Source organism: Dendropsophus ebraccatus, chromosome 8 (assembly GCF_027789765.1).
Source record: "Dendropsophus ebraccatus isolate aDenEbr1 chromosome 8, aDenEbr1.pat, whole genome shotgun sequence".
Lineage (NCBI taxonomy): Eukaryota > Metazoa > Chordata > Amphibia > Anura > Hylidae > Dendropsophus > Dendropsophus ebraccatus.
The window spans coordinates 86,763,892-86,789,912 of NC_091461.1; the positions used below are offsets into that span (position 1 = coordinate 86,763,892).

General features: G+C 42.1%; 1 protein-coding gene across 6 annotated transcripts in view; it reads left to right on the forward strand.

The window, feature by feature from the left end:
• KAT6B (lysine acetyltransferase 6B) overlaps nt 1-23,289 on the forward strand; it is an 84,755-nt gene extending 61,466 nt beyond the window's left edge. For 5 of the 6 annotated variants that reach the window (XM_069980845.1, XM_069980844.1, XM_069980846.1 and 2 more), the window contains exons 12-17: nt 1,259-1,352; nt 5,761-5,992; nt 6,334-6,493; nt 17,182-17,451; nt 19,325-19,565; nt 20,432-23,289. In XM_069980845.1, coding sequence (XP_069836946.1) covers nt 1,259-1,352; nt 5,761-5,992; nt 6,334-6,493; nt 17,182-17,451; nt 19,325-19,565; nt 20,432-22,944 — 3,510 coding nt within the window. In that variant the 3' untranslated portion in view covers nt 22,945-23,289. The remainder of the gene's footprint in view (nt 1-1,258; nt 1,353-5,760; nt 5,993-6,333; nt 6,494-17,181; nt 17,452-19,324; nt 19,566-20,431) is intronic. The other variant, XM_069980848.1, reaches the window with a different exon arrangement.
• The last annotated feature ends 2,732 nt before the right edge of the window (nt 23,290-26,021 follow it).

The window sequence follows — 26,021 nt, forward strand, 5'->3', positions numbered from 1 at the left end:
TCTCTATGGCTCCTGGACCAGGTACCCGGACGGAGATGTCGGCGCCAGAAGGCCGCTGTATGCTAATTACCTGGGATGAGTCTGATGCCCATAGAGAGTGACTGGGGCAGTCATTCTCCAGGAGCAGTCATTCTCTATGGCTCCTGGACCAGGTACCCGGACGGAGATGTCGGCGCCAGAAGGCCGCTGTATGCTAATTACCTAAGATGAGTCTGATGCCCATAGAGAGTGACTGGAGCAGTCATTCTCCAGGAGCAGTCATTCTCTATGGCTCCTGGACCAGGTACCCGGACGGAGATGTCGGCGCCAGAAGGCCGCTGTATGCTAATTACCTGGGATGAGTCTGATGCCCATAGAGAGTGACTGGGGCAGTCATTCTCCAGGAGCAGTCATTCTCTATGGCTCCTGGACCAGGTACCCGGACGGAGATGTCGGCGCCAGAAGGCCGCTGTATGCTAATTACCTGAGATGAGTCTGATGCCCATAGAGAGTGACTGGAGCAGTCATTCTCCAGGAGCAGTCATTCTCTATGGCTCCTGGACCAGGTACCCGGACGGAGATGTCGGCGCCAGAAGGCCGCTGTATGCTAATTACCTGAGATGAGTCTGATGCCCATAGAGAGTGACTGGAGCAGTCATTCTCTATGGGCGTCTGACTCATCTCTGCTGAGCGTGCGCATGGCTCCTGACGGCGAGATCTCAGTCCCGGGAGTGGGTCCAGGAGCGTGACTTGCACGAAAGGGTAAGTATCTGGGGTTCCACTGGGGGGTCGGGCGGGCTTGGCACCGCCATCCCAGCTGACTGGTTCCCTTTAAGGAGAGTCACTACCCCTTTCACCCTTGTCCTGAACAGTCAGAAGGGAAGGAAGGTTCTAAAAAGGGTATGACTGCTGACTCATGCCCCTCTCGGCCTCATGTTGATGTGTCCCCCCCCCCCCCCCCCCCCCCCCCGAAGTCATATTCGCATCTGACTGTTCAGTGAAATGTACAAATAGTCAGCCAAATAGTAAAATCCCTATATATCTGGAGCAGGAAGGCATACAGCAAGATAAAAGCTGCACTGGAATCGGAGCTTACTAGGCTTCAAAAACTATAAAATACAAAACCACTATAACCTCTTCCTTTTTTTAAATACGGACCACGGGTTCTATTTTAAGACGAATTGTATTTAATTTAGCTTTGTAGCATATTTTCAGTATTCTCTTAATCCTATTCAACTATTGAATTTGTCATATTTTTTTTGCTTTATTTTCTTGACAGGAGAAACTTTGCCAGCAGAAATACAATGTGTCATGTATTATGATACTGCCTCAATACCAGCGGCAGGGATTTGGAAGGTTCCTTATTGACTTTAGTAAGTTCATCACTTCAAACCCTGTGGAGAAGCAAAGGTGATGCTATTAGAAACATTGTTACTGGGGCTTATTTCATGACAAGAGCAGAACATGTTTCAAGTAGCTGTACTGATTGTGGAGTGGTTGGATTCTGTGTAAGTTTCATTATGCTTAGCCTGGAGTATCTTCTACAGCTCTGCCGTACTATTGAAGAGATCCAAGTGTTGCCTCTGATCAGTGTGTGACATGAAGCCTCTTAATATGCTGCTTGTAGAACAGAATAAATACTTCAAGATGAGCATTAAAGAGCCTAAGCACATCACCGTCGTGACCTCCTTGAGGAGTATGGCCTGTTTACCATGTGTTGTATGGTCACTGATCAAATGGCAGACTCTTGTAATTATGTTCTTAACGTGCAGAATTACTGCTTCAAAAGGAATAACACACTGCATTTATTATCCGTCATGTCTTGCACAACTCCGGTGTGCTAAGGGAGTTGTCATGGATACTGACCATATAAAAGCTTCCCGTAAGCTTATTAATGTAGGCATGGAAAAGTATTAGGGTTTCGTCACATAGTGATAGATATTCTTGAAGAGGGAGATAGTTTAGCTTTGTCCTTGTTGGCACCTGTTCAAGGATAACTTCGTGACAAACTCACTGAGACTACTTCATCAAATGTGTAAGCACACGAACAGGAAATACTATGTATATATTACTGCAGCTCAGTAAATAAAGGGATTATATTTGTCTCAGGATATTATTTTGGGTTGCTGATACTGTGCTTGATATAAAAATAATTAGGAAATAGTCAGCTTTTTTTTTTTTTGTTTTTTTTTTGTTACTTTGCATCCGTTGTCTTTGTTTGGTATTGCAGTGATGCCGCCTTTTTATCCAGCATATGGTTGGATGGTATGGTATGGGTGCAGTATTTTGCGCATTTTATTTTTTATTTTAGACAGCTTTATTGAAGTGAGCTGCTATTTTTTTGTTCCTTTACCTAGTAACACTGTAAGGGTATGTTCACGTGGCCCCACATGGTTTTTGAGGAGGAAACTACCAATTTCAATGAACCCGACACAGAGCAACAAGTTTACAAACAAAAAGAAAAACCCTGTACTTGCCTTTCTAGTCCTCTGTTGCTCTTGTGGCATTGCTTTCTTGGTCACCCAGCTCTGTAGTAATACTATAAATCCACCCTTAGTGGGAAAGTGGAAGACTAAAACTAGCTTATTCTGTAGCCCTGGATACATGTTGTAATGACTACAGTCCCTGTCCGGATATATTTTTCTGTCTCACACACATTCTGGGGCCAATTACGGAGGAAGCCATATAACTATAAGCATCAGGAAATGATCTTCACACATTTTAGGAGCAATGTGTTGCCCAAGGGCAACATATGCGTCCTTGTTATGTGAACTCCATAGCGGAAGTGTTTGGTCTGTGTGTACATTTTTAAGTTTACTTTACTACCTCCTTTTTTTTTTAGTAATTTATAGGTGAAAAAGCTCAGGTTAGAGTAAGATTTAAGATCTATGTATTAATATTTTATGTCTTCAATAGGGCATGACTTACCATAACACTGATCTCCTGAGATGATGCAGAATAGACTGTATACTGTAAGAAAGGAATCTGCACTGCGTGTGAAATCTCACTCTAGGAATGGAGGCCTTTCTTCCCCCACCTCCCCTCTCGTTCTGCCTTCTCCAGGCTGTCAGGACTCTTAGCATTCGCTAGTCTTGGCAGCTGTGTGCATGAGCTGTGGCTCTATTGTCTGTCTGCAGAGTGTGTGTCTGAGGTTGTGAACCATGGCACTGTCTGATTCTTGGCTTCAGAGAGAACTACACAAAAAATATTGAGGCAATGTGGTTCTTTGTTAAATTCATAATTGAAAATAAGCCTGGATTGCCGCTCTGCTGCCACCAGTGATGACTGGCTTGTGCCTCTTGGATTTGTTATTGTCTCTGACGCTATTTGGATGTTTATTAGAGCTCGAGAAGGTGTGTAATGAGGGTGGCTCAGGGTAATTACAGGAAGTCACATAGCTTTGCCCCCTGGTATTTGTGTGTCCCCTCCTAAGTGCCTCTTAATAACACTGACAGCCTGCAGCATTTCTCATCCCCGCCTTGCGCTGTCAGTCTTGTCTATGACTTAACCTTTTGTTGCTCCTTTTCTTGCTGCACCTATTTCTTTATTGCATATGGATAATGTGCAGAGATTGCTGTGACTTAGGTTGTGCCGTGTTGTGTATATAATAATGTAGACGTCGCTTTCATTGTCATTGTGTATAAATGGCAGTGGCATAAAATATATAGCAGTAAGCAGCAGAACTGTTCTCTTGTGAATGGTAATGGCTGTTCAAGTGCTGAGCAGTATTATTTTACTGCCAGTCGTATGATGGTTGAAGACTTCAAGTTTCATGTTTAAACCCAGGCAGCCCTAAATTGTATTTTTACTAGATCTGTTAATATAAAATAGCAGATATTAATTCCATTTAATGTGCCTGGTACTGTAACCCCCCGAAGATGTGACCTGAGCAGAACCCCAGGTAAAATGCAAAGCAGAACCTTGACAGATATGACCCTTAAAGTAGAACATATATCACAGTGTCGGCTGATTGTCGTCTTTCAGCGCATTGAAGCAGGCAGATTGTGACAGCGACGGTTTGCTGCTCATCACTTTGTGTGACTGGTGTGGTGGCTCATATATAATCATAGATACTCAGTTTTCATATAATTCATCAGAAAAAATAAAAAAAAATGTGGGAAATGAAAACTTCTTGCTGAAACAAGTGAAATTTATTTACAGTGTATAGTACTGTGAAGATAGATGTGCACCCTTTGGTGCTGCACTGTACCCTAGTACGAATAGTGACACGGCCCGCAGGGCTGGTGTATATATATTCTCTCACAGTAGAAGGACTACAGGTCCCATAAGGCTCATTCCTAGGCCGATGACAGTAAGTCCGATTCCCACAGGTATATGATGCAGGGTTTACTGTGATTCAGTAGTCCTTCGGTAGCAGTTATTACCAGTCCTACGGCCAGTCCAAGACTCCTTACGCTCGTAAAGAGTCTTGGACTGGCCGTAGGACTGGTAAATACTGTCATCGGCCTAGGAATGAGCCTTATGGGACCTGTAGTCCTTCTACTGTGAAAGACTATATATACACCAGCCCTGCGGGCTGTGTCACTATTCGTACTAGGGTACAGTGCAGCACCAAAGGGTGCACATCTATCTTCACAGTACTATACACTGTAAATAACTTCTTGCTGAAACAAGTGAAATTGTTCATTTCCCACATCTTTTTCTATTTTGACTGGTGTGGTGGCAGCAGGCCGCTGACTTCAATGGGCCACCCGGACAATTTAAGGATCATTCGGGCAGCTCTGTGCTCCTCCCCACTCACTATCTGTGCATGTAATGGCACAGACAGCGAGCTGGGAATGAGGAGGAAGCGAGCTTTGACCTGACAGGTCGGCACTCACTTCCTCCTTAATATCGGGCTGTGTAATACAACCTTTAGTCCATGTCTAGTAACAGGGACACCAAGACAATACTGGAAGTGGGAGCAGATTTTAGCTAGTGTTATACACAGGAGAGAACCCTGGGCTGTGTATCTGCAATCTCTTTCAGAGGATCCATGCTGCGAATGAAACGTTAATCAAGGCTTTCCTCTCATTTCTGACCACCCATAGAGCATGTGCACAGTGCTGCTTCCTAAATCTAATCTCCCCATCCTTTTAGTCTACTTGTTGTTATCATAATCATCATCGTTATCAAAGGCATCAGTTCAGCCCTTCCTTGCTGTGCTTCTGCTGTATGTTTCCTCTTTGCACCTATAACACCTTGCAAACACAGTATATCAATAACTCACTTCTCCACCCCAAATGCTATCTGTAATATTGTACTGTGTACATCATCCCCCAGCACAGTGTCTGCCTGTTATGCCATGACATGAGCAGAAGGACTAGGAGTTGTGATTGGCCAGAGAACTAAATGAAAGGAAGTCCAGGTGTGAATATTGCTGATATACAGCCCAGCTCTGGTACCACCTCCTGAAATAAAGTGAGAATGAGAAATCGATTGGAGGGGCTCTTGTGGGGTCAACAGCAGCTAGAAACCATGCAGATTTCTAAAAGAAAAAAAAGTAAACAATATACATTTGTTTCTGATAAGACCATTTACCAGGATTATTACTTACATTTAGTCTTTTTTTACATGAATAAAGTATGCTTGGAGAGGTTTGTTTTCATTTTATATTTTCTATTTGCTAGCTGAAATCTTAAAATAATTTTTTCATGGCTGGTGTAGGGGTTCTCTAAAACTGTGATATCTGAACTAATGTTTTCCAGTTACCAAGCAGAGCCATTGACATGTGTAATATGGTGATGACTGCGCACTTCTAATGTTTCAATCTTTCTGCAGGTTATTTGTTATCGCGGTGTGAGGGGCAAGCAGGCTCTCCAGAGAAACCCTTATCAGACTTGGGACGCTTGTCCTATCTGGCTTACTGGAAGAGTGTCATCATAGGTTATCTGTCGTCTCATCACGAGAAGCAGATAAGCGTGAAAGGTCTAAGTCAAGCAACAGGAATGTGCCCTCATGACATCGCCACTACACTGCAACATCTCAACATGATAGACAAAAGAGGAGACAGGTGAGTGACAAGGAACAAATTTATTTGCGATCTCAAGCATCACTTGCACTAGGTGCAACAGTAGCCAACCCTGTCCCTTTTTGTTGTAGAGTCCTGTACTCAGAGCCAAGTGTCCTTGCCCCATTCAGTAGGCTTCAGAATGTGGAGCAAGGATGCCATGCACCAGGAGAGTAGTAGGCTGTTTTTTTTTCTTTTTGTTTTATTTTTTAGGGGGGGGTTTACTTTTTTTACGGGTTAAAAAACGCCCATAAGCTGTATTTATTTATATATTTTTCTTTTTGCTTATGATAAAAAAATAAAATTCAATCACTTTTGCTAATGCAGTACAAATATATTTATAGCTTTGTTATTATCCGACGGGAAAAACTCATGGAAACCTACATGTTAAAGGTGAAATCTCAACCTCGGGAAAATGAGGTGGATCCAGATTGTCTCAGGTGGATACCAGTCATCTCCTCAAATGCTGCTGTGTCTGAAGAAGAGCAGGAGGTAGAAAAGGAGGTAAGATTTATTTATTTATTTTTACTTCATAGGTAGCATTTTCCATTGCTGTTCTTTTTAGTCATACTCGATAACTAGTATTTAGGGTAGGGCTCCATGGCAACACAGCAGCTCAAGATTTCCAGTAAAAATTGCTGCTTTCCCTCAACTCGCTTGTTATCTTGTGTGTTTTTATGTGGAAAAGAAAACTGCAAGCAAATTTGTAGAAAAATATTCTATCCAGTTTGCCAGGTTACTTTTCTTTACATATAGATCATTGTAGCAAACTGTATAGACAAGAGAGATTTTGTGCTACAGATAACTTTAACTCACAGAGGACAAAATGCAGATGTTGCAAACTTTGACATTTTTTTTTCTGAATGAGGTTTCAGCCTCTTTTTGTGTTTTTCCACTCACTGACTGCAAGCAGAGTTAGTGTCACTGTTATAACTTTTAACCCTCTTCATGACCAAAGGTACACGGATGTCCAGGTCAAATTGAAGCAATGTTCCTCATCGCCTTCTAATAGCCATAATGCTTTTATTTTTCCACCTACAGGGCTGGTTGGACTATCATTTTCTGCTCTATGATCTTTCGTTTTTATTGGTATCATTTTGGTGTAAAAGAAAATTTTTATTGCTTTTTATAATATAATTTTTTTTTTTCATTTACTCTGTTAACTGGGAACAGTATTGTTATATTTTAATAGATTGGAAAATTCCGACAGGCTCCTGACCCCCCGCTGGAGCACCCTATACTCACCTGATCCGCCAGGTCCCGCTTCTGGAGGTGGTCGGGTGACTGAGATATGAGCGCCTGAAGCCCGGCGCGTGCGCTCCTCAGATGGGTCCAACGCTAATAGAGAATGACAGGCGAGTCCGACGCTCCGTCATTCTCTGAGTGTTGGACTCATCTGAGGAGCGCACGCGCCGGGCTTCGGGCGCTCATATCTCACCCGATCACCTCCAGAAGCGGGATCATGTAAGTATAGGGTGCTCCAGCGGGGGGTCGGGAGCCTGTCACCCCGACACGGGGGGTGACAGGTTCCCTTTAAACGTATATTTGGGCTTTATTTTATAAGGTTTTTTTTAAGTATGTTTTAAAACTTTTTTAATACATATTTTAGAAGTCTCTTTAGAGGACTTATATATGCAATGCTCAGATTGCATATACTGGTCAATGCTATGCCATTGCATAGCATTGATCAGTACTATCAGTGATCTGTGCATAGAGTCTGCCTGAGAGCAGTGTCCTGAAGGCAGCTTTTTAGTCTCGTGCTGGTTGAAAAAAAGAGACTAAACACGTGAAGTCTGACCTGTACAGAGAATTACGGCTCAATGTGCGCTCAGATGACCTGGGAAACACAAGACTTCCTGTGTTTAAACTCTTTGAAAAAAAAAAAGTTAGAATGCTGTGTTTTCCATGATAACTAAAAAATAAAAATAATGAAAGTAAATTGCAAACTGTCTTTATATCATATCTACTGTTTAGATTTAGAAAATTATAACGTCAGGTACACTTTTATATTTAAATGTTTTTATTAAATTTTTCATAAATACAATGGTTGATAGTAGTCAACAGTCAGCAACATGAGCACTTAGCTAATACAGACACCGAACAACGTTAACAGATCAGAGTGTATCGTGATATACTCGAGGTGTCCTTCAAAACTTTGTCCGCCAGCTCCAAATGCATTGGTCGTGCCTATTGGTCACATTGCAAAAAGCTTAGCCAGTAAGAATAGATAAATGGTGAATGTCCGCTGGCATTGTGATAGAGTAGAAGAGAGAAACCAAGTGCACAATATGTATGACCAACCAATATACAAACAAGTAACATAAACTTAAACTTTCTGAAGCTTTTTAAAGAGAAGTGAGAATGAAACCAGTCTCTCCGGTTCATAGGCGTGGCACTCTCCGGTCAGGTACACTTTTAAACACAGAATATTAAAAATTTATGTCTGTATTATTTACAATAATTAAATAAGTATTCTGTGATGGAACACCTATTCCCCATTCTGTGGGTCAGGCCACTAGGAGCTTACCCAGTATTAAGAAAAGGAACTTGAGTATTTGGAATACACACTTGCTGCCACTCCATTCACCAGTAGCTCCGTAGACAATGAATAGAGTGGCAGCATACTCGCCACCCCATTGATAACAAAGACACAAAGGCTTCACATATGGCCACTGCGTTAAAATCTGACATGTATCCCTCATCCAGTGGGTAGGAAAAATAAATGTTCTTTCTAAGGACTTTTTTTTTTTTTTTTTTTTTTTTGCATTTTTTGTATTCAAATATCAAAGCTGTTTAAATTACCATTATCAAGGGGTTGGCCACTTAATTGTAAAAATGTTCGGTGTTTACAGATAGCTGCTCCCTGTGTGCCCCGTAGCACTGATATCCAATGTCCTTCCTCAAAGGCTGTGCTGTCGTGGGAGCGTTCGTTTTCATAAGATGACCAAGCATGGGGGAATATGTGACCATCCCTGAGCGTCCTCTGCGGAGACTTTATATGTCGAAGGAGTCACATGCAACCTCCATACCATGCTTGGGCATCTTATTCAGGGCTCCAGACTAAAAAATTTACCTGGGAGCCATTGGCTCCTAACCTGAAAAATTTAGGCGCCAAATAGAATATTTGGTCGCCAACATTTTAAACCATGTAAAATTAATGTTATGTTAAATGGGACTTACTGTGTGCAGAGGCCACGGCAGCATCCTCCTCCTTTTAGATTCTTTCTTTTCTTAGTTTGAAACCGTTCAACATGGAAACTTGCAACTTGACAACCATATACAGTCTGACTCAGTACTTCAGCTTCACTTGGCTAGCCTTTTAATGAGGCTTACTCTTCTGAACTTGAACTTAAAGGGAACCTGTCGACCCCCGTGCCGGGGTGACAGGCTCCCAACCCCCCTATACTCACCTCATCGCGCCGGGTCCCGCTTCTGAAGATGGCCGGGTCCCGGAGATCTCAGCCGCTGCAGCCCGGCGCGCACACTGAGAGATGAGTCCAACGCTCATAGAGAATGACGGGAGAGTCCAGCGCTCCATCATTCTGACATATATATATATATGTATTTATATATATATATATATATATATATATATATATATATATATATATATATATATATATATATATATATATATTAGTGTGTGTGTGTGTATTATATATAAAAATATACATTTACAGTAGTACCTCAGTTCTCTAACTTAATTGTTTCTAGAAGTCAGTTTGAGAACCGAGCAGTGTCTTCCCGTAGGAAGTAATGTAAATGTGTATAATTGGTTCCAGGACCCACCAATAATTATAGTGCTTGAAAAGCACTATATTGTAATCCGTATTTTTCTTCTTCCGTTTCTTCTTCTTCCAGCTATTCTGCGCGTAATACAGCCCGAACCCCTTTACGCACAGACTCCGTTCAAACTCCGTTTCGAAGCCTTCGGCGGTGTGTGGTGTGCTATCTATTTTTCGTTTCGATCAGATTTGTCATTTTTAAGAAATTTACGTTTAAAGACCCCAAATTTCCCGTAGAAAATAATGGCCCATTGCAAATAATGGCCACACTCTAACCGCTAACAGCCAATCACAGCACATATGCAAATAGCTGAGATATAGCAGCCAAAAGAACTCTAAGGACTCTTCAGGCATGTATCACAACATCCACAGTCACATGTCCACTATTGGCCAATAGAAGATGTAATACATGGAAGGTCCTTAACAATTTTGTCTCACTGACATGAGTAAGATTGTCATGGTAACCGAGCAATGATCTTTACCATTATAAGTACCCAGATTGCTCTTAAAGGGACCCAGGTCACCCTTAAAGGAACGCAAGTCGCTCTTAAAGGGACGAAAGCAATGTCGCTCTTAAAGGGACCCAAGTCATTCTTAAAGGGACCCAAGTCGTTCTTAAAGGGACCCAAGTCGCTCTTAAAGGGACGGGACCCAATTCGCTCTTAAAGGGTCCCATGTAGCTCTTAAAGGGTCCCATGTAGCTCTTAAAGGGTCCCATGTAGCTCTTAAAGGGTCCCATGTAGCTCTTAAAGGGTCCCATGTAGCTCTTAAAGGGTCCCATGTAGCTCTTAAAGGGTCCCATGTAGCTCTTAAAGGGTCCCATGTAGCTCTTAAAGGGTCCCATGTAGCTCTTAAAGGGTCCCATGTAGCTCTTAAAGGGTCCCATGTAGCTCTTAAAGGGTCCCATGTAGCTCTTAAAGGGTCCCATGTAGCTCTTAAAGGGTCCCATGTAGCTCTTAAAGGGTCCCATGTAGCTCTTAAAGGGTCCCATGTAGCTCTTAAAGGGTCCCATGTAGCTCTTAAAGGGTCCCATGTAGCTCTTAAAGGGTCCCATGTAGCTCTTAAAGGGTCCCATGTAGCTCTTAAAAGGGATCCAAGTCGCTCTTAAATGGACGGGACCCAAGTTGCGCTTAAACGGACGGGATGCATGTTGCTCTTAAAGGGACCCAAGTCACTCCAAAAGGTATGAGACCCATGTTGCTAGAGCGACCTGGGTCCCTTTTAAGAGCGACCTGGGTCCCTTTTAAGAGCGACCTGGCTCCCTTTTAAGAGCGACCTGGCTCCCTTTTAAGAGCAAAGGGACCCATGTCGCTCTTAAAGGGACGGCACCCAGGATTAAAGTTAAAAGGAAGTCACTGGTAAAGGGGCGCTCTTTTCAAGCACTATGTATTTCCCTGGAAATGCAAATCTAGTTACCTACAGTACCCATATATTACATTGTACAGTGCCCAGTTTAATCTCTACAGTAAAAGACCATATTGTACAGTACATTACAGAGCAGCACTATATACTGTACAGGACATTACAGAACAGCATTATACTGTCCAGGACATTATACACAAGAAACATTCAACAGAGGCAGCATCTATAGTACAGTAGTCACAAACTCCTCACTCATCCTGTACTGTATAGAGTCCCCCCCCAATCCCAGCACTGTAACGGATGGGAGATGGTGGTGCACTGCCTGTACTACTACTGTACTGTATATGCACTCCAGCAGTCTTATACATTACTGTATATGAAGCCTCAACCATGCTAAACTCACCACATACAACCCACCATCCACGCTCGCAAAAATGTTCAAATACAGAGTACTTCAAGACTGGTTGAGAACCGAGCAAGAGTTTGAGAACCAAAGCAAACTTTCCTTTAAAATACAGTTTGAGAACCAAGGTACCACTGGATGTGTGTGTGTGTGTGTATATATATATATATATATATATATATATATATATATATATATATATATATATATATATATATATATATATATATATATATATATAGAAAATGTACCCCGCGCTGCCCGGGTATAAAGTGTCAGTGTGTTAATTAGATTTGTTCTAAGGTGCCCAGGAGGCCAAGCTAAAGGTATTGTTTCATCTGAGTTAATCAGTGGAATTAGTGTATACCTGTAGTGCATAGTTGGAGGGGTTCTGTATACCCACAATGTATAGTTTTTAGGGGTCTCGCATATCTGTAGTGCATAGTTGGGGGGGCTGTATACCTATAGTGTATAGTTGAGGGAGGTCCTGTATACCTGCAGTGTACAGTTGGTGAAGGTCCTGTATACCTGTACTGTATAGTTCGGGGGTCCTGTATACCTGTAGTATATAGTTGGTGCTGTATACCTGTAATGTATAGTTGGTGGAGGTCTTGTATACCTGTAGTTTATAGTTTGAGGGTCCTGGATACCTGTAGTGTATAATTGGTGGAGGTCTTGTATACCTGTAGTATATAGTTCGGGGGTCCTGTATACCTGTAGTAAATAGTTTGAGGGTCCTGTATAACTATAGTATAGAGTTGGTGGAGGTCCTGTATACCTGTAGTGTATAGTTTGGGGTCCGATATACCTGTAGTATATAGCTGGTGGAGTTCCTGTATACCTATAGTATATTTGGGGTCCTGTATACTTGTAGTATAGAGTAGTATACCTGTATTATAGAGTTGGTGTAGGTCCTGTATACCTGTAGTGTATGGTTTTGAGGTCCTGTATACCTGTAGTGTATAGTTTGGGGTCCTATATACCTGTAGTATATAGTTGGTGGAGTTCCTGTATACCTGTAGTGTATAGTTTTGGGGTCCTGTATACCTGTAGTGTATAGTTTGCGGTCCTGTATACCTGTAGTATATAGTTGGTGGAGGTCCTGTATACCTGAAGTATATAGTTGGTGGAGGTCCTGTATACCTGTAGTATATAGTTTTGGGGTCCAGTATACCTGTAGTATATAGTTTTGTGGAGGTCCCGTGCACTTGTAGTGTATAGTTTTGGGGTCCTGTATACCTGTAGTGTCCTGTATACCTGCAGGGTTGTATTTACCCGTATGGCAGTGTTATTCAGTCACAGAGTGTCGGTATTGGTCATGTCTGGTATGGGGGTGTTATCCAGTCACAGTATGGCGGTATTGGTCAGGTCTGGTGTGGCGGTGTTATCCAGTCACGGTATGGTGGTATTGGTCAGGTCTGGTATAGCAGTGTTATCCAGTCACAGTATGGCAGTATCGGTCAGGTCTGATATGATGGTGTTATCCAGTCACAGTTTGCCGGTATTGGTCAGGTCTGGTATGGCAGTGTTATCCAGTCACAGTATGTCGGTATTGGTCAGGTCTTATATGACAGTGTTATCCAGTCACAGTATGTCGGTATTGGTCAGGTCTGGTGTGGCAGTGTTATCCAGTCACAGTATGGCGGTATTGGTCAGGTCTGGTGTGGCAGTGTTATCCAGTCACAGTATGTCGGTATTGGTCAGGTCTGGTGTGGCAGTGTTATCCAGTCACAGTATGGCGGTATTGGTCAGGTCTGGTGTGGCAGTGTTATCCAGTCACAGTATGGCGGTATTGGTCAGGTCTGGTGTGGCAGTGTTATCCAGTCACAGTATGGCGGTATTGGTCAGGTCTGGTGTGGCGGTGTTATCCAGTCACAGTATGGCGGTATTGGTCAGGTCTGGCAGTGTTATCCAGTCACAGTATGGCGGTATTGGTCAGGTCTGGTGTAGCAATGTTACCCAGTCACAGTTTGGTATATCTGTTGTGCCCTGTATATACATGTACTGTATGGATGGAGTAGGGGGTCCTGTATATACATGTACTGTATAGATGGAGTAGGGGGCTCTGTATATATATGTACTGTATAGATGGAGTAGGGGGCCCTGTGTATATATGTACTGTATAGATGGAGTAGGGGGTCCTGTATATACATGTTCTGTATAGATGGAGTAGGGGGCCCTGTATATACATGTACTGTATAGATGGAGTAGGGGGCCCTGTATATACATGTCCTGTATAGATGGAGTAGGGGGTCCTGTATATACATGTACTGTATAGATGGAGTAGGGTGTCCTGTATATACATGTACTGTATAGATGGAGTAGGGGGTCCTGTATATACATGTACTGTATAGATGGAGTAGGGGGTCCTGTATATACATGTACTGTATAGATGGAGTAGGGGGTCTACCAGTTATTACTGTGGATGTTGTGAGGCAGCTTCCCTAGCAACCATTGCTCCCTGTGAAAATGAAAGCAGTAATCCTATTGGTTGCTAAGGCTCCAACTGCCGTGTCTGCTGCAGCTAATTATATCACCTGTGTTTGCAGTGAGGAGATTTTCCCATTCATCTCTATGAGGCGCCTCTCTTTCCCCTCCCCCTCCCCTCCTGTACATCTGGCGGGGACGGGAACTTTGCAATAACCTTCCTGGGCACCCAATGTATCTGTGTGCCAAATTTGGGGTCAAACGGTTCAGGCGTTTGGAAGTCTATAGAGGACAGACAGACAGACAGACAGACTTTGATTTTTATGATATATAATATAATTAGTCCAAAAATATAGTGGCACTTCCAATACGGTGACTAAGTGTTTATTTAGCTCAAGGAAAAAAAATGCAGCTGCATTTTTTTTCCTTGAGCTAAATAAACACTTAGTCACCGTATTGGAAGTACCGCTATATTTTTGGACTTTATATTGCTATCGCCTTTGATCGGGCATTGATAGCGGGCACCCAGCCTTCATTATCCTGGTTCTGCTGAACCTTTTTGAACACATTATTATAGATATATATATAGTATACAAGAATCACTGTGGCACTCAAAAATGTAGTGAAAAAATAAGTGGTTTATTTTGGGCGAATAAACCACTTATTTTTTCACTACATTTTTGAGTGATTCTTGTATATCTATATATTTTAGCACCTATGGTCACAAGGGTGCACACTGCACCAGAACATTTTTTGATCATTGAGTGCTGCACTATCTATTATAATATATATATTATATAAAAAATTTCTTTCCTATGTTAAAAACAGACTCCACTATTGTGGCGGGTCATAAGCCTTCCTCTTGATGAGACCCATGGTTGGGTGAAACTAGTTGAGGGGCTATGTGGTTTTTGTTTTAATATCATTCCTAGTGTCATATCAGTGAGTCAGGAGCCTGCAGCTACCTAGACCACTGTGGGTATCCTATGATATAGGGACAATAGTGGTGTGTGTTTTTAAGCATAGAAAGGAAAATTCATATATATATTTATTTTTTCAGAGAGAGACAGTAAAAGTTATATTTTAGTATATAGTTTTAGGGAACCACATGTGTTGCTTGGGGGCTCTTTGGCCCTTATCCTCTGGTGTGCTTAGTGTTAGTCTACCTACCATGGTTTCTCGATAGACACGGCATCTGGCAGAGAAAAGTATTGAGGCACACCTCTTAATTCATTTAGGTATAGGAAATCCGTCACCCAACAATGCAGTCTGACTTTACAAACATTTATCAAAGAATGTGTATTGTAAAGGGCTCAGTGTGGTCATTCAGTAGGATGTCTCCTATTAAATATATTCCCTCCTAGACCTTTTTACAGTCGGGCTGTCTCTGGAAGAAAGTGGCCATGTTTTTGTAGCGCTGGATAACCCCTTTAAAAGATTACAATACAATGCAGTATGTTTCGGTCTATAGAGCTTGGCCCTTCATCAGGTATGGTCCATAAAGGCATAGTTACATAGTTACATAGTTAATACGGTTGAAAAAAGACACATGTCCATCAAGTTCAACCACAGAGGGGATGGATACAGGGAAGGGGGAGGGGTGATAGGTTCTATACATATGCATTTATATTATTTTGGTCTAAGAACTTGTCTAGGCCGGTTTTGAAGCCCTCTACTGTTTTTGCTGTGACCAGATCCTGTGGTAGACTGTTCCACAGATTCACAGTTCTCATGGTAAAGAAGGCTTGTCGCCTCCGGAGATTGAACCTTTTTTTCTCCAGGCAGAGGCAGTGCCCTCTTGTCCTTTGAGGGGGTTTAACCTGGAACATCTTTTCCCCATATTTCTTGTAGGGGCCATTTATATATTTAAATAAATTAATCATATCTCCCCTTAAACGTCTCTTCTCCAGACTAAACAAATGTAATTCTTTTAATCTCTCCTCATAACCAAGATGTTCCATTCCCCTTATTAGTTTAGTTGACCATCTTTGTACCCTCTCCAGCTCTAGAACATCCTTTTTATGAATCTGGTTCCAAAACTGGACAGCATACTCCAGATGAGGCAGCACCAAGGCTTTATAAAGCGGTAATATTATATCCCTGTCCCGTGAGTCCATGCCTGTTTTAATGCATGACAATATCCTGCTGGCCTTAGAAGCAGCTGACTGACATTGTGTACTGTTCTGTAGTCTATTATCTACAAGTACACCCAGATCCTTCTCCATCAGCGACTCTCCCAGTGTAACTCCCCCCAGGACATATGATGCATGTGGGTTATTAGTACCCAGGTGCATAACTTTACATTTATCCACATTGAACCTCATTTGCCAAGTGGACGCCCAAACACTCAGTGTGTCTAAGTCATCCTGTAACATCTGCACATCCTCCATAGACTGTACTGTACTACAAAGCTTGGTGTCATCTGCAAAGATAGAAACATTGCTGTTAATTCCATTCTCAATATCATTAATAAACAAGTTAAACAGAAGAGGGCCCAGTACTGACCCTTGGGGTACACCACTTATTACCGGGGACCATTCGGAGTAGGAATCATTGACCACCACTCTCTGGGTACGATTATTAAGCCAGTTTTCAATCCAGTTACACATTAAACTTTCCAAACCGATAGACTTTAACTTACCTATCAGACGTCCATGAGGAACTGTGTCAAACGCTTTAGCAAAATCCAGGTACACGATATCTACAGCCGCGCCCCCATCCAGGCTTCTACTCACCTCTTCGTAGAAACATATCAGGTTGGTTTGACAGCTTCTGTCCTTAGTAAAACCATGCTGGTTATCAGTTATAATACTATTTGCCACTACATATTCCTGGATGTAGTCCCTTATAAGCCCCTCAAATAGTTTCCCCACAATGGACGTTAATGGTTGGCTTAGTGTGTTGTGGAAGAACTTGACTGGCCTACACAGAGTCCTGACCACAACCTCATTGAAAACCTTTAGGGATTGCAAGCCTGGCCCCCTCATCTAGCATTAGGGTCTGACCTCACAAATTGTTTTATTTAATTTTTTTTATTTGTGGATAAATAGGTACAAATTCCAAGATCCTGAAAAGATCCTGCTTGTGGATTTAATAACCATGGCTTTTGTCTGTGTAGTGTACCTTTTTTTCCCTGTATGTGTTTTACAAGCTTTTGCTTACAACTAGAGATCTAGCTTCCACTAAATAGTGACATTTTAATATATATAACTTAGATGGAACTTGCAGAACAGGGTGACTGTGAAGAGAGCAAACATCAGCACTTAAACTCCTCTCGAACAGACCCCAAACCGTCTCCAACCAAGGATGATGCTGCTGCGTCTGCTACATGTCTAGTTCTTACAAGCGCTACCTCATTAACACCAGCTGATTTACATCTCGCTGAGAAGAGTAAAGAAAGCAGTGGGGAGGAAGCTGAAGAACAGTATCTTGAATCCAACCCTCCAATACTGACCAAACCCCAAACACTTCCAATGAAGAGAAAGGTAACCAATTCACACACTTGGGAAATGTGTGCATATTGGGGGAGATTTATCAAACATGGTGTAAAGTGAAACTGGCTTAGTTGCCCCTAGCAACCAATCAGATTCCACTTTACATTCCTCACAGACTATTTGGAAAATGAAAGGTGGAATCTGATTGGTTGCTAGGGGTAACTGAGCCAATTTCACTTTACACCATGTTTGATAAATCTCCCCCATTGTGTTTTAAAGTGTCACTTATAAAAAAAAAAACTACTTTTATTTATATACAAGTCATTGAGACTTGTCAAATGTTTTAATCAGTCGGCTTCATAGCTAAATTGAGATGGAAGAGAATGGTCAAACATTTCTCACCCAGTCTCACCGCTGTAGGGGGGTCCTATTACACAGGGCTCTGTGTAATAAAGACAACGATCAGCCGAGGACCCAATCATCAGCTGATCGCTGTCTTTAAGAAGGTTTAAAAATCAATGGCCGCTGACTGCGGATCCCTAAGCATAATAGGAGGTACACGATCAGTGGCTGATTAAAAGTGCACGAAAAAAAATTATTTAGCAATACCTTACCTCTCCATGCTCCCTGGTGCCCTTCCTGCTTCTCCCAGCTCCCTGCAGCCACAGCTGAGGTTTCTGAAGCAGTCTCCTCAGTTACAGCCCTGTCGTGTCCAGTGATTGGCTGAGTGGCTTGTTACATCTCAGAAGTGCCGTGCCGGCAGTGGCTGCAGGGAAGACAGAGAGAAGCCGAAAGAACAGAAGGACGCTAGGGAGCTTGGAGAGGTAAAGTATTACATGGAAATCACTAACAATATATATGCAGCCTTTGCTGCATGATAGTCAACGCTCTCTTACATAGAAAATCGGTCCATGTAATGGTGCGTTTACACGTAACGATAATTGGCCCGATCGTACGATTAACGATGTCGGAGTAACGATTATTTTTTCATAACGACTAGCGGTTAGACGGTACGATATATTATTGGTTAAATCGGTGAACGACTGTTTACACGGAACGATTTGCGATTTTTTTTTTTTGCAAACGACGATTTGATAACCTGTTGAAAGATCAAAATGTGCTATGTATCGTTCGTCGTATGATCGTTCGCTGCGTTTACACGTACGATTATCGTTCGAATTCGATCGTTATCGCGCAAATTCGTATGATAATCGTTACGTGTAAACGCAGCATTATATGGACCTATGTCTCCTAAAATGAGGTGGGGAAAGAATAATTTAGCCAAGCTCTTGTCCCTGTTTGTTAGTATACCATCCAGTCTCATAGAGAAAAGGGACTCTTAGAGGTTAAATTTATACTCAAGGCCAAATATTAATTGACTAAGACTTTCTTTGACCATTTAAATGTTTGCAAATTTCTATGCTGCTAATCGCATGGGAAGTTTCATCCCAGTGTTACATATTGAATAATACTCAAAGAGTGACCTCTGCTGGTTATAGTATGCTACTGTCAGTGATTAGTTTACTTCTGCAAATCTTATGCTCTTGTACCGACCAATAACAATTCCTTAACTTATATGGCACCAATGTTTTCCACAGCACTTTACGTAGCTTATTATTGCTTAAATCAGTCCCTGTTCCCATTATGGCTCTAATCTTAATCCCAATTCACCTATCTGCATGTGTTTGGAGTGTGAAAGGAAACCCACGCAGGGAGAACATACAAACTTGCAAATGTTGTCCCTGGTGGGATGTGAACCTAGTATCTCGTGGCTGCAAGGTAACAAGGTGCAATTGCCACTACACTTTGATTACTTGTTATAACTAGCACATAAGTTTGGCACGTAAGGACAGTAAGACCATGTCGGTCATTCACAAATGGTTGTATGATTGAAAATTAAAAATGTATTTTTTTCTTTTGACAGAAGGTGTTTACACTAAGGAGAAGGCGTGGACGAAAACGCAGGAGACTAAACAGCAGCGTCACCACAGAAACAATCTCTGAGACCACTGAAGTCTTAAACGAGCCATTTGAGGATTCTGACCACATTGAGCAACAGGAAAACGACCTGGACCAAAAAAGTGACGTCAGAAGAGTCACTTCAGAAGAACATGCAGCGAGCAGAACAGCAGAGTTACCCTGCAAGAGAGAAGAAACTAACACAAGTATGTCCATTGTGTATATAGTCTAACCAAGATATCCATTCATTGTATAATGTTTGCCAGGCAAAAACAAGGATCCAAAAACACTGGCTTATGTTTTCACCAAGTTAAATAGACGAATGCAGACTCTAAATTAAAGGAATATTCAACTTTATTCTGGTACCTCCTGCAGTGCAAAGGTTGAAATAGCTGTAAGCCTGACAGAGCTTGAGAGGGTCTACAGAGAATAGCAGTAAATCCCCAAATCTAGCTCTGCAAACATTGTGGCATCATAGCCAAGAAGACTGGAGGCTGGAATCACTGCCAAAGGTTCTTTGGCTAAGTACTGAGTAAAGGCTCTGAATACTTATGTCAATGCAATATTTTAGTTTTTACTTTTCAATAAATTAACAAAGCTGTCTAACGTTATGGGGTATTCAGTGCAGACTGAATTTGTTTTTTTAGCACAAGGTAATTTTTTAGCACAAGTTTAGCACAAGGCCATAACATAAGAAGTTAAAGGATCTAACTTGCTGTGTTCTAACCTACCTCAGTCTCTGCGGTAGTCCCAAATTTAGCATTACTGAGCTGAATCCCAGGTTTTCTGGTCTCGGTAGCATTAAATCGCTGCAAGAGTGTGCAAGAGTTTTCTAAGGTATAGTGCATTTAATTAGTAATTTAAGAAGTCCTCTAGGCTTCTTACATTATGCTGTAAGTTGTAAATCTGAGGAAGGTGCAGTGAGTCACCCATGACTTTTCCCTGGTCTGGTTTTACACAGACAGGAAGTTAGACATTAGACAGTTGTATATTGATGTAGCTGACTTATGCTGATTGACAATTGGCTGTAGTTTATTTACTAACTTAATTTTGTTTGTGTCTGTCTGTGCAGATCATGAAGGAGAAGTTGCTCCAGAGAAGGTTGATAACCATGATACCCAAGAACACACTCTGGAACCAGCTCCAAGAAAGCAGGGCTGGCCTAAAGGGTTGAAGAGAGGACCTTCGAAGAGAAGACGTAGTGTGGACAGGAAGTCGGGGTTTAAACTGAATTTGTACACACCACCAGAGACTCCCATGGAGCCAGATTATCAGGCTCAGACTGAAGAAACTAAAGTTGAAGAGGAGAAGGGTGATGACAATGAGGAAAAGGATCTTCATCAGGATGATGTGCAGGCCATTGAAGAAATTCAAACTCATGATGAAGAAACTGGGACTTTTGTGGTAGAGCTACCAATTCCAAGTCCATGTAGCACCAATCTGGAAAAGACAGAGGAAGAGGAGGAAAAGAAAGAAGATAATGATGTAAAACTTGAAGAAATTGAAAAGGATAAAGTAGATGGGCTGAAGCAGGAGCCTAAGGAGGAGACAGATATCATCTCAATACAGGAGGAGAAAGATGTGCAAGAAGAGACATCAGACAAGGATTTGGGAGATGGGAAAAATTCAGTGACTGAACAAGTTGGAGAGCTTTCACTGCCAGATGAGGAGGAAGAAGATGAAGAAGAGCAGTCCCATAATGAAGATCATGATGCGGATGATGAAGATGAGAGCCATCTTGATACCTCAGAGAAAGAGGTTCCTGAACAACCATTTCAGGAGACTCTAGGCAAGCAGGAGAGTTTTTTAGAACTAGGTATAGAAAATAATACGCCTCAGCCCGATATTTTAAGTAATGGCTGTGATGAAATAATTGAAGTAAAGCAACCTATAGAGTCACCAAACGAACAACTCATTGAAACAGAAGAGCAAGCCATTGTTCCAAGTGAAACACATCAAGCAGAATTTGTTTCAGAGCTAACCGGCGATGCTGGTGATGGATTAGACATTGACTCAGAAACTGCACAGGCTGTTCAGTCTCTAACCCGTGAAAGCGAAGAGCATGAGGAGGCCTATAGAAACTGTTCTGAAACACAGGAAGCATGTCATAATCTTCAGAGTTATGCCCAAAGTCCATCGGCTGTTGCTACCGAAGACTGCCATCAGTCTGACCATAGCAGCCCAGTGTCCTCTGTTAACTCTCATCCTAGTCAGTCTGTCAGATCTGCAAACAGTCCCAGCGCACAGTCTCTGGAAAGTAACTATGCCCAGATCAGCCCGGAGCAGACAGCCATTTCTGTTCCCTCATTACAGAACATTGAAACTAGTCCCATGATGGATGTATCATCTGTGTCTGATCATTCACAGCAGGTTGTGGATAGTGGGTTCAGTGACTTGGGTAGTATTGAGAGTACTACAGAAAACTATGATAACCCGAGCAGTTATGACTCTAGTATTGGAACTGGCACCTTACCCTCTCAAAATAGCTGTTCATTTAGTGGAGGTATGACATCTGCTAACTTGACAAAAAGTAGTTGTGCCATAACACAACAGATGTCTGCTATGAACAATAGTTGCAGTATGATTGGATCTCCACCTCCCCAGCCACCTTGCAATGTCAAGTCCCCACAAGCCTGTGCAGTGGAAAGACCTCCAAGTGGTGGTCAGCAGCAGCAGCAGCTTGCCCCTTGTGGAATGGCAGGCACTGGTTTTGCTTTGCCGGACATTCCTGAAACAGGAGGCGGTGGACTTGGTGGACTGTATGATAGAATAGGACAAGGTGATTTTGGGTCTGGCCACTATCCTCAACCCTCTGCTACGTTCAGCCTTGCCAAACTTCAACAACTTACAAACACCTTAATGGATCACTCCCTGCCTTATAGCCATGCACAGGCTGTAACATCCTATGCAAATGGTGCCTCTCTTACTTCTCCTCTAAGCAACATGGTGCAGCTCACACAGCCACCTCATTCTGTTCCTTCACAATCTCAATCCACAATGACCCCTTCTGCAAACCTCACACCACCACCAATGAATTTGCCACCACCTCTTCTTCAGCGGACCATGTCCAGTGGACAGATGGGACTTTCACACAGTCAGAGGTTGCAGACACAGATGGGGGGCAAAACTCACATGTCCATGCGGACCAAAGTATCTGCATTGCCTCCAGGGGCTCCCTCTGGGCCCCATCCCTCACAGCTGTATGGTCATGCACCTCCTCCTCAGACTGTGACCATGCAGCCTCCCTCCCGGTCTCTCACCATGCAGCGTGGAATGAACATGGGGGTCAACCTGATGCCAGCTCCTGCTTACAATGTGAACCCAGTAAATACATTAAATGCCATGAGTGGTTATCGGATGTCCCAGTCGATGATGAACAGTGGGTACCACACCAACCATGGCTACATGAACCAGAGCCCTCAGTACCCAATGCAAATGAGCATGATGGGTAACCAGCCTTATGCGCAGCAGTCAATGCAGACAAGCCCTCACAGCAACATGATGTACTCCAGCCCTGGGCATCATGGTTATATGAATACGCCAATGCCCAAACAGTCGCTCAATGGATCATACATGAGGCGGTAAGTTGCCCTTGCAGATACCAGCATCCCTACACCCTGTTCCCTAAGTGCAACAGCTGCAAAATGGAATCTACAATATGGAATTGAATGCAGACTTCAAATGGCCACAGGGACACAGACACTCTCTCTTGTTATCGGCTCACATTTTCTCATGATCCTTCTCCAATTTGGTCTCACGTTACTTGTGTACTAATATAATATTTATATCTTTTCACCTTAATTTACGTCTGTTCTACTAACACCTAAGTACATTTATCTTTCACTGAAGGGGACAACCATCCATCTGGAGTTTATTTTGTTGTTGGTAATATATATACTTTTATTAAAAAATTACTATTTGTTCAAGAAAGTTTACTTTTCATCACTGTGTCTTCTCCCCAAATTATGACCAAGAGCACTTCCTCAATGCTATTGCCATTCTCTAAGTGACCTTCTAAATTCATATTTAATTATTTTTGAAACATTGTCCAAGCAGAATAATTTAGTTGCCATAGTAAAATTTATTGTACCTATGTACTTATTGTTCTAAAAAAATCTTTTGACATGTGCAGAGACATGTCATAAAATTAGACTGCTGTTCAGACCCCCACGATCTCTAGCTATAGCCAGGAGGAGCTTGCGGTTAAAGTGTAACTGTCATGTTTTTTTTTATTGCAGAAATCAGTAGTATAAGCGATTTTAAGAAACTCTGTAATAGGTTTCATCAGCCAAAAAAGCCTCCTTCTGTACTCAAGAAGCAATCTCCCAGCCTCCCCCACTGACTTCTTATCTGTGCATTATCAGGCAGACACGTCTTCATTACAGAGAAGCCAGTGAAGACGGGTTCTGCTCTCTCCATTGTAAGCCTATGAAGGGGGGAGGGGCTGAGGGAGATGAGGGAGCAGGAAGAGGTGACATGAAGGTCAGCTGTTTGTAGACTCTCTGGGCACCTAAAACGCTGGATTCTGGTGTCAGAAAGGTCAGTGCTTATCTATGAACTTACTGAGAGAAGATTGCAGGGTGTTGTGCTTTGCAGAAATCCTCCGTGCTCAGTCACTCCTAACAGCCCCTCCCCTCTCCATAGCCACATAATGGAGACAGAAATCCTGCTTCATTTGATGTGAGGGGGGAGGCTGGGAGATTGCTTTTTCAGTCCAGAAGGCAACTCTTTTAGTTTATAAAACCTATTACAGAGTTTCTTAAAATCGCTTGTACTGTTGATATTTAATGTTTTCAGAAAAATGACCCTGAAATGACAGTTACGCTTTAAGCACTTCGCTCCCTGGCTCCCCAGATTGCTGGGAGAGATGCACTCGGCCATACACTTCTCCCAGCTATAGCTTATGATCAGTGTGGCTCTGAATACTTGGACCCTGACTGATCAAAAAGTTTAAAGTGTCTCTGTGACATTTCCACCTTTAAGTACAGTACTTCAGAGCAGTATAGTGAGTCATCTCGCTTTTGGAGGAGGGTTGATCACTGTGCAATGTGTCACGTTATCGCTTCTAATATAGTTTAGGTTTCAAGTTATTGTTATTATTGGAATATTTAGAACTTTAATGTGTTCATGCTAAAGGGAACATGTCAGTTTCATGCTGGTCTATATGCTGCCCACATTATGTTTTCAGCAATGTTGCAATTTGAATAAAATCAACTTTATTTGTTGCTCTGAGTGCCTGGTAAAAAAAGGCATAAGTCTAGGCAGCAGCAGCATCGGGTCGCACTGCCCACCCCCTTCTCCCATCCCTTAAGATTTGCTTGACACCCTGAGTGCCCTGAGGTACTTAAGGTGTAGGTCAAATCTAAGTGGGCAGGACAAGGACGCAGGCAGTTTGACTAGATGCTGCTTAAGCTCCACCTCTGACTACTAACTAGACATTTGATTGTAGTCATAGTGTAACATTGCTAAAACATGCTGACACCGCATCAGGACTCTGGGCAACACAACTATTAGGTACTCTGGCAACGTATAGGCCTTCAAGGAGCTGTTAAGTTCTGTTTAATATTAATGATTACATGTGATACTGCACTGGCTTTAAAGGAACACTTGGGGCAAAGCTGATACTGTGTTATGCCCAGTACGGACCTCTGGTGACACCAAGGAGAATCCTTGTAACATGCTCCACATCTTTAGATACTGCAGTCAGCTTATTCCCAGAGAATTGTCTATAACATACATATATCTATATATATATATATATATATATATATATATATATATATATATATATATATATATATTATATTCCTTGCATACAAGCCTCCTTCATAAGCTCCTTTATGATTCAGAAAATCAGATTCACAAGTCTAGTGTTCTGTATCTTATGGCTATTTGGCAGAACTGTATGTGCACACAAATGCATTGATGAACTGGTAATTTCAAGGCCCACTATACATTAGACATTTGTCGTCTGAACTTTCTGATTCTTTGAGAGATAAGCCGCCACCAGAGGGATTTCACAGCCGCTTGCTCCCTCTATTTAGGACACATGAACATTTTAAGATAGCCACACATTTCCAATATATATTGGCTGACAGCTCTTTCTCCTGACTTCCCCGTATACATAAACATTTGGCAAGAGCAATTCTAGGCAGCAGACTTGGCCATTGAAGCCTGTGATGTGTAAACCAGCCACACTTGGCCCTGATAATAATCCAGTGGATTTTGTTCCCGTAAACAAAATGGAGAAATGACCTGTTTTCCATCTCAATTGTCCTCTTTGTATTTTGTTCCATTTGTTTGCTGGAAGTAAGCCTTACTAAGCATGCTGCTTCTCTCCTTGGTGCGTGGGATTTTCTAAGTAGTGTTCTATGTCCTGTGCTAAACTGTAAAGCCATTTGTTATGATTTTTGTTTTCTGATTTTGGCCAGCCTTGTTTGAAGGTTAAAGAAGAAAAAAATAAATATATTTTTGTTAATTATGGAATTGTACAAAATCTTAAAATGTGTTATTCTTAAGCTCCTTTTGGCCAGCCAAAGGGCTTGCACTTGAGTGTTTATTTTCACACATTCACTATAATTGTGACTCTAGTCTCTGTGGGACATAAAAAAAAAAAAAAAAAAAAAAAAAAAAAAGTTTATTTTAGGAAAAAAAACTACCAC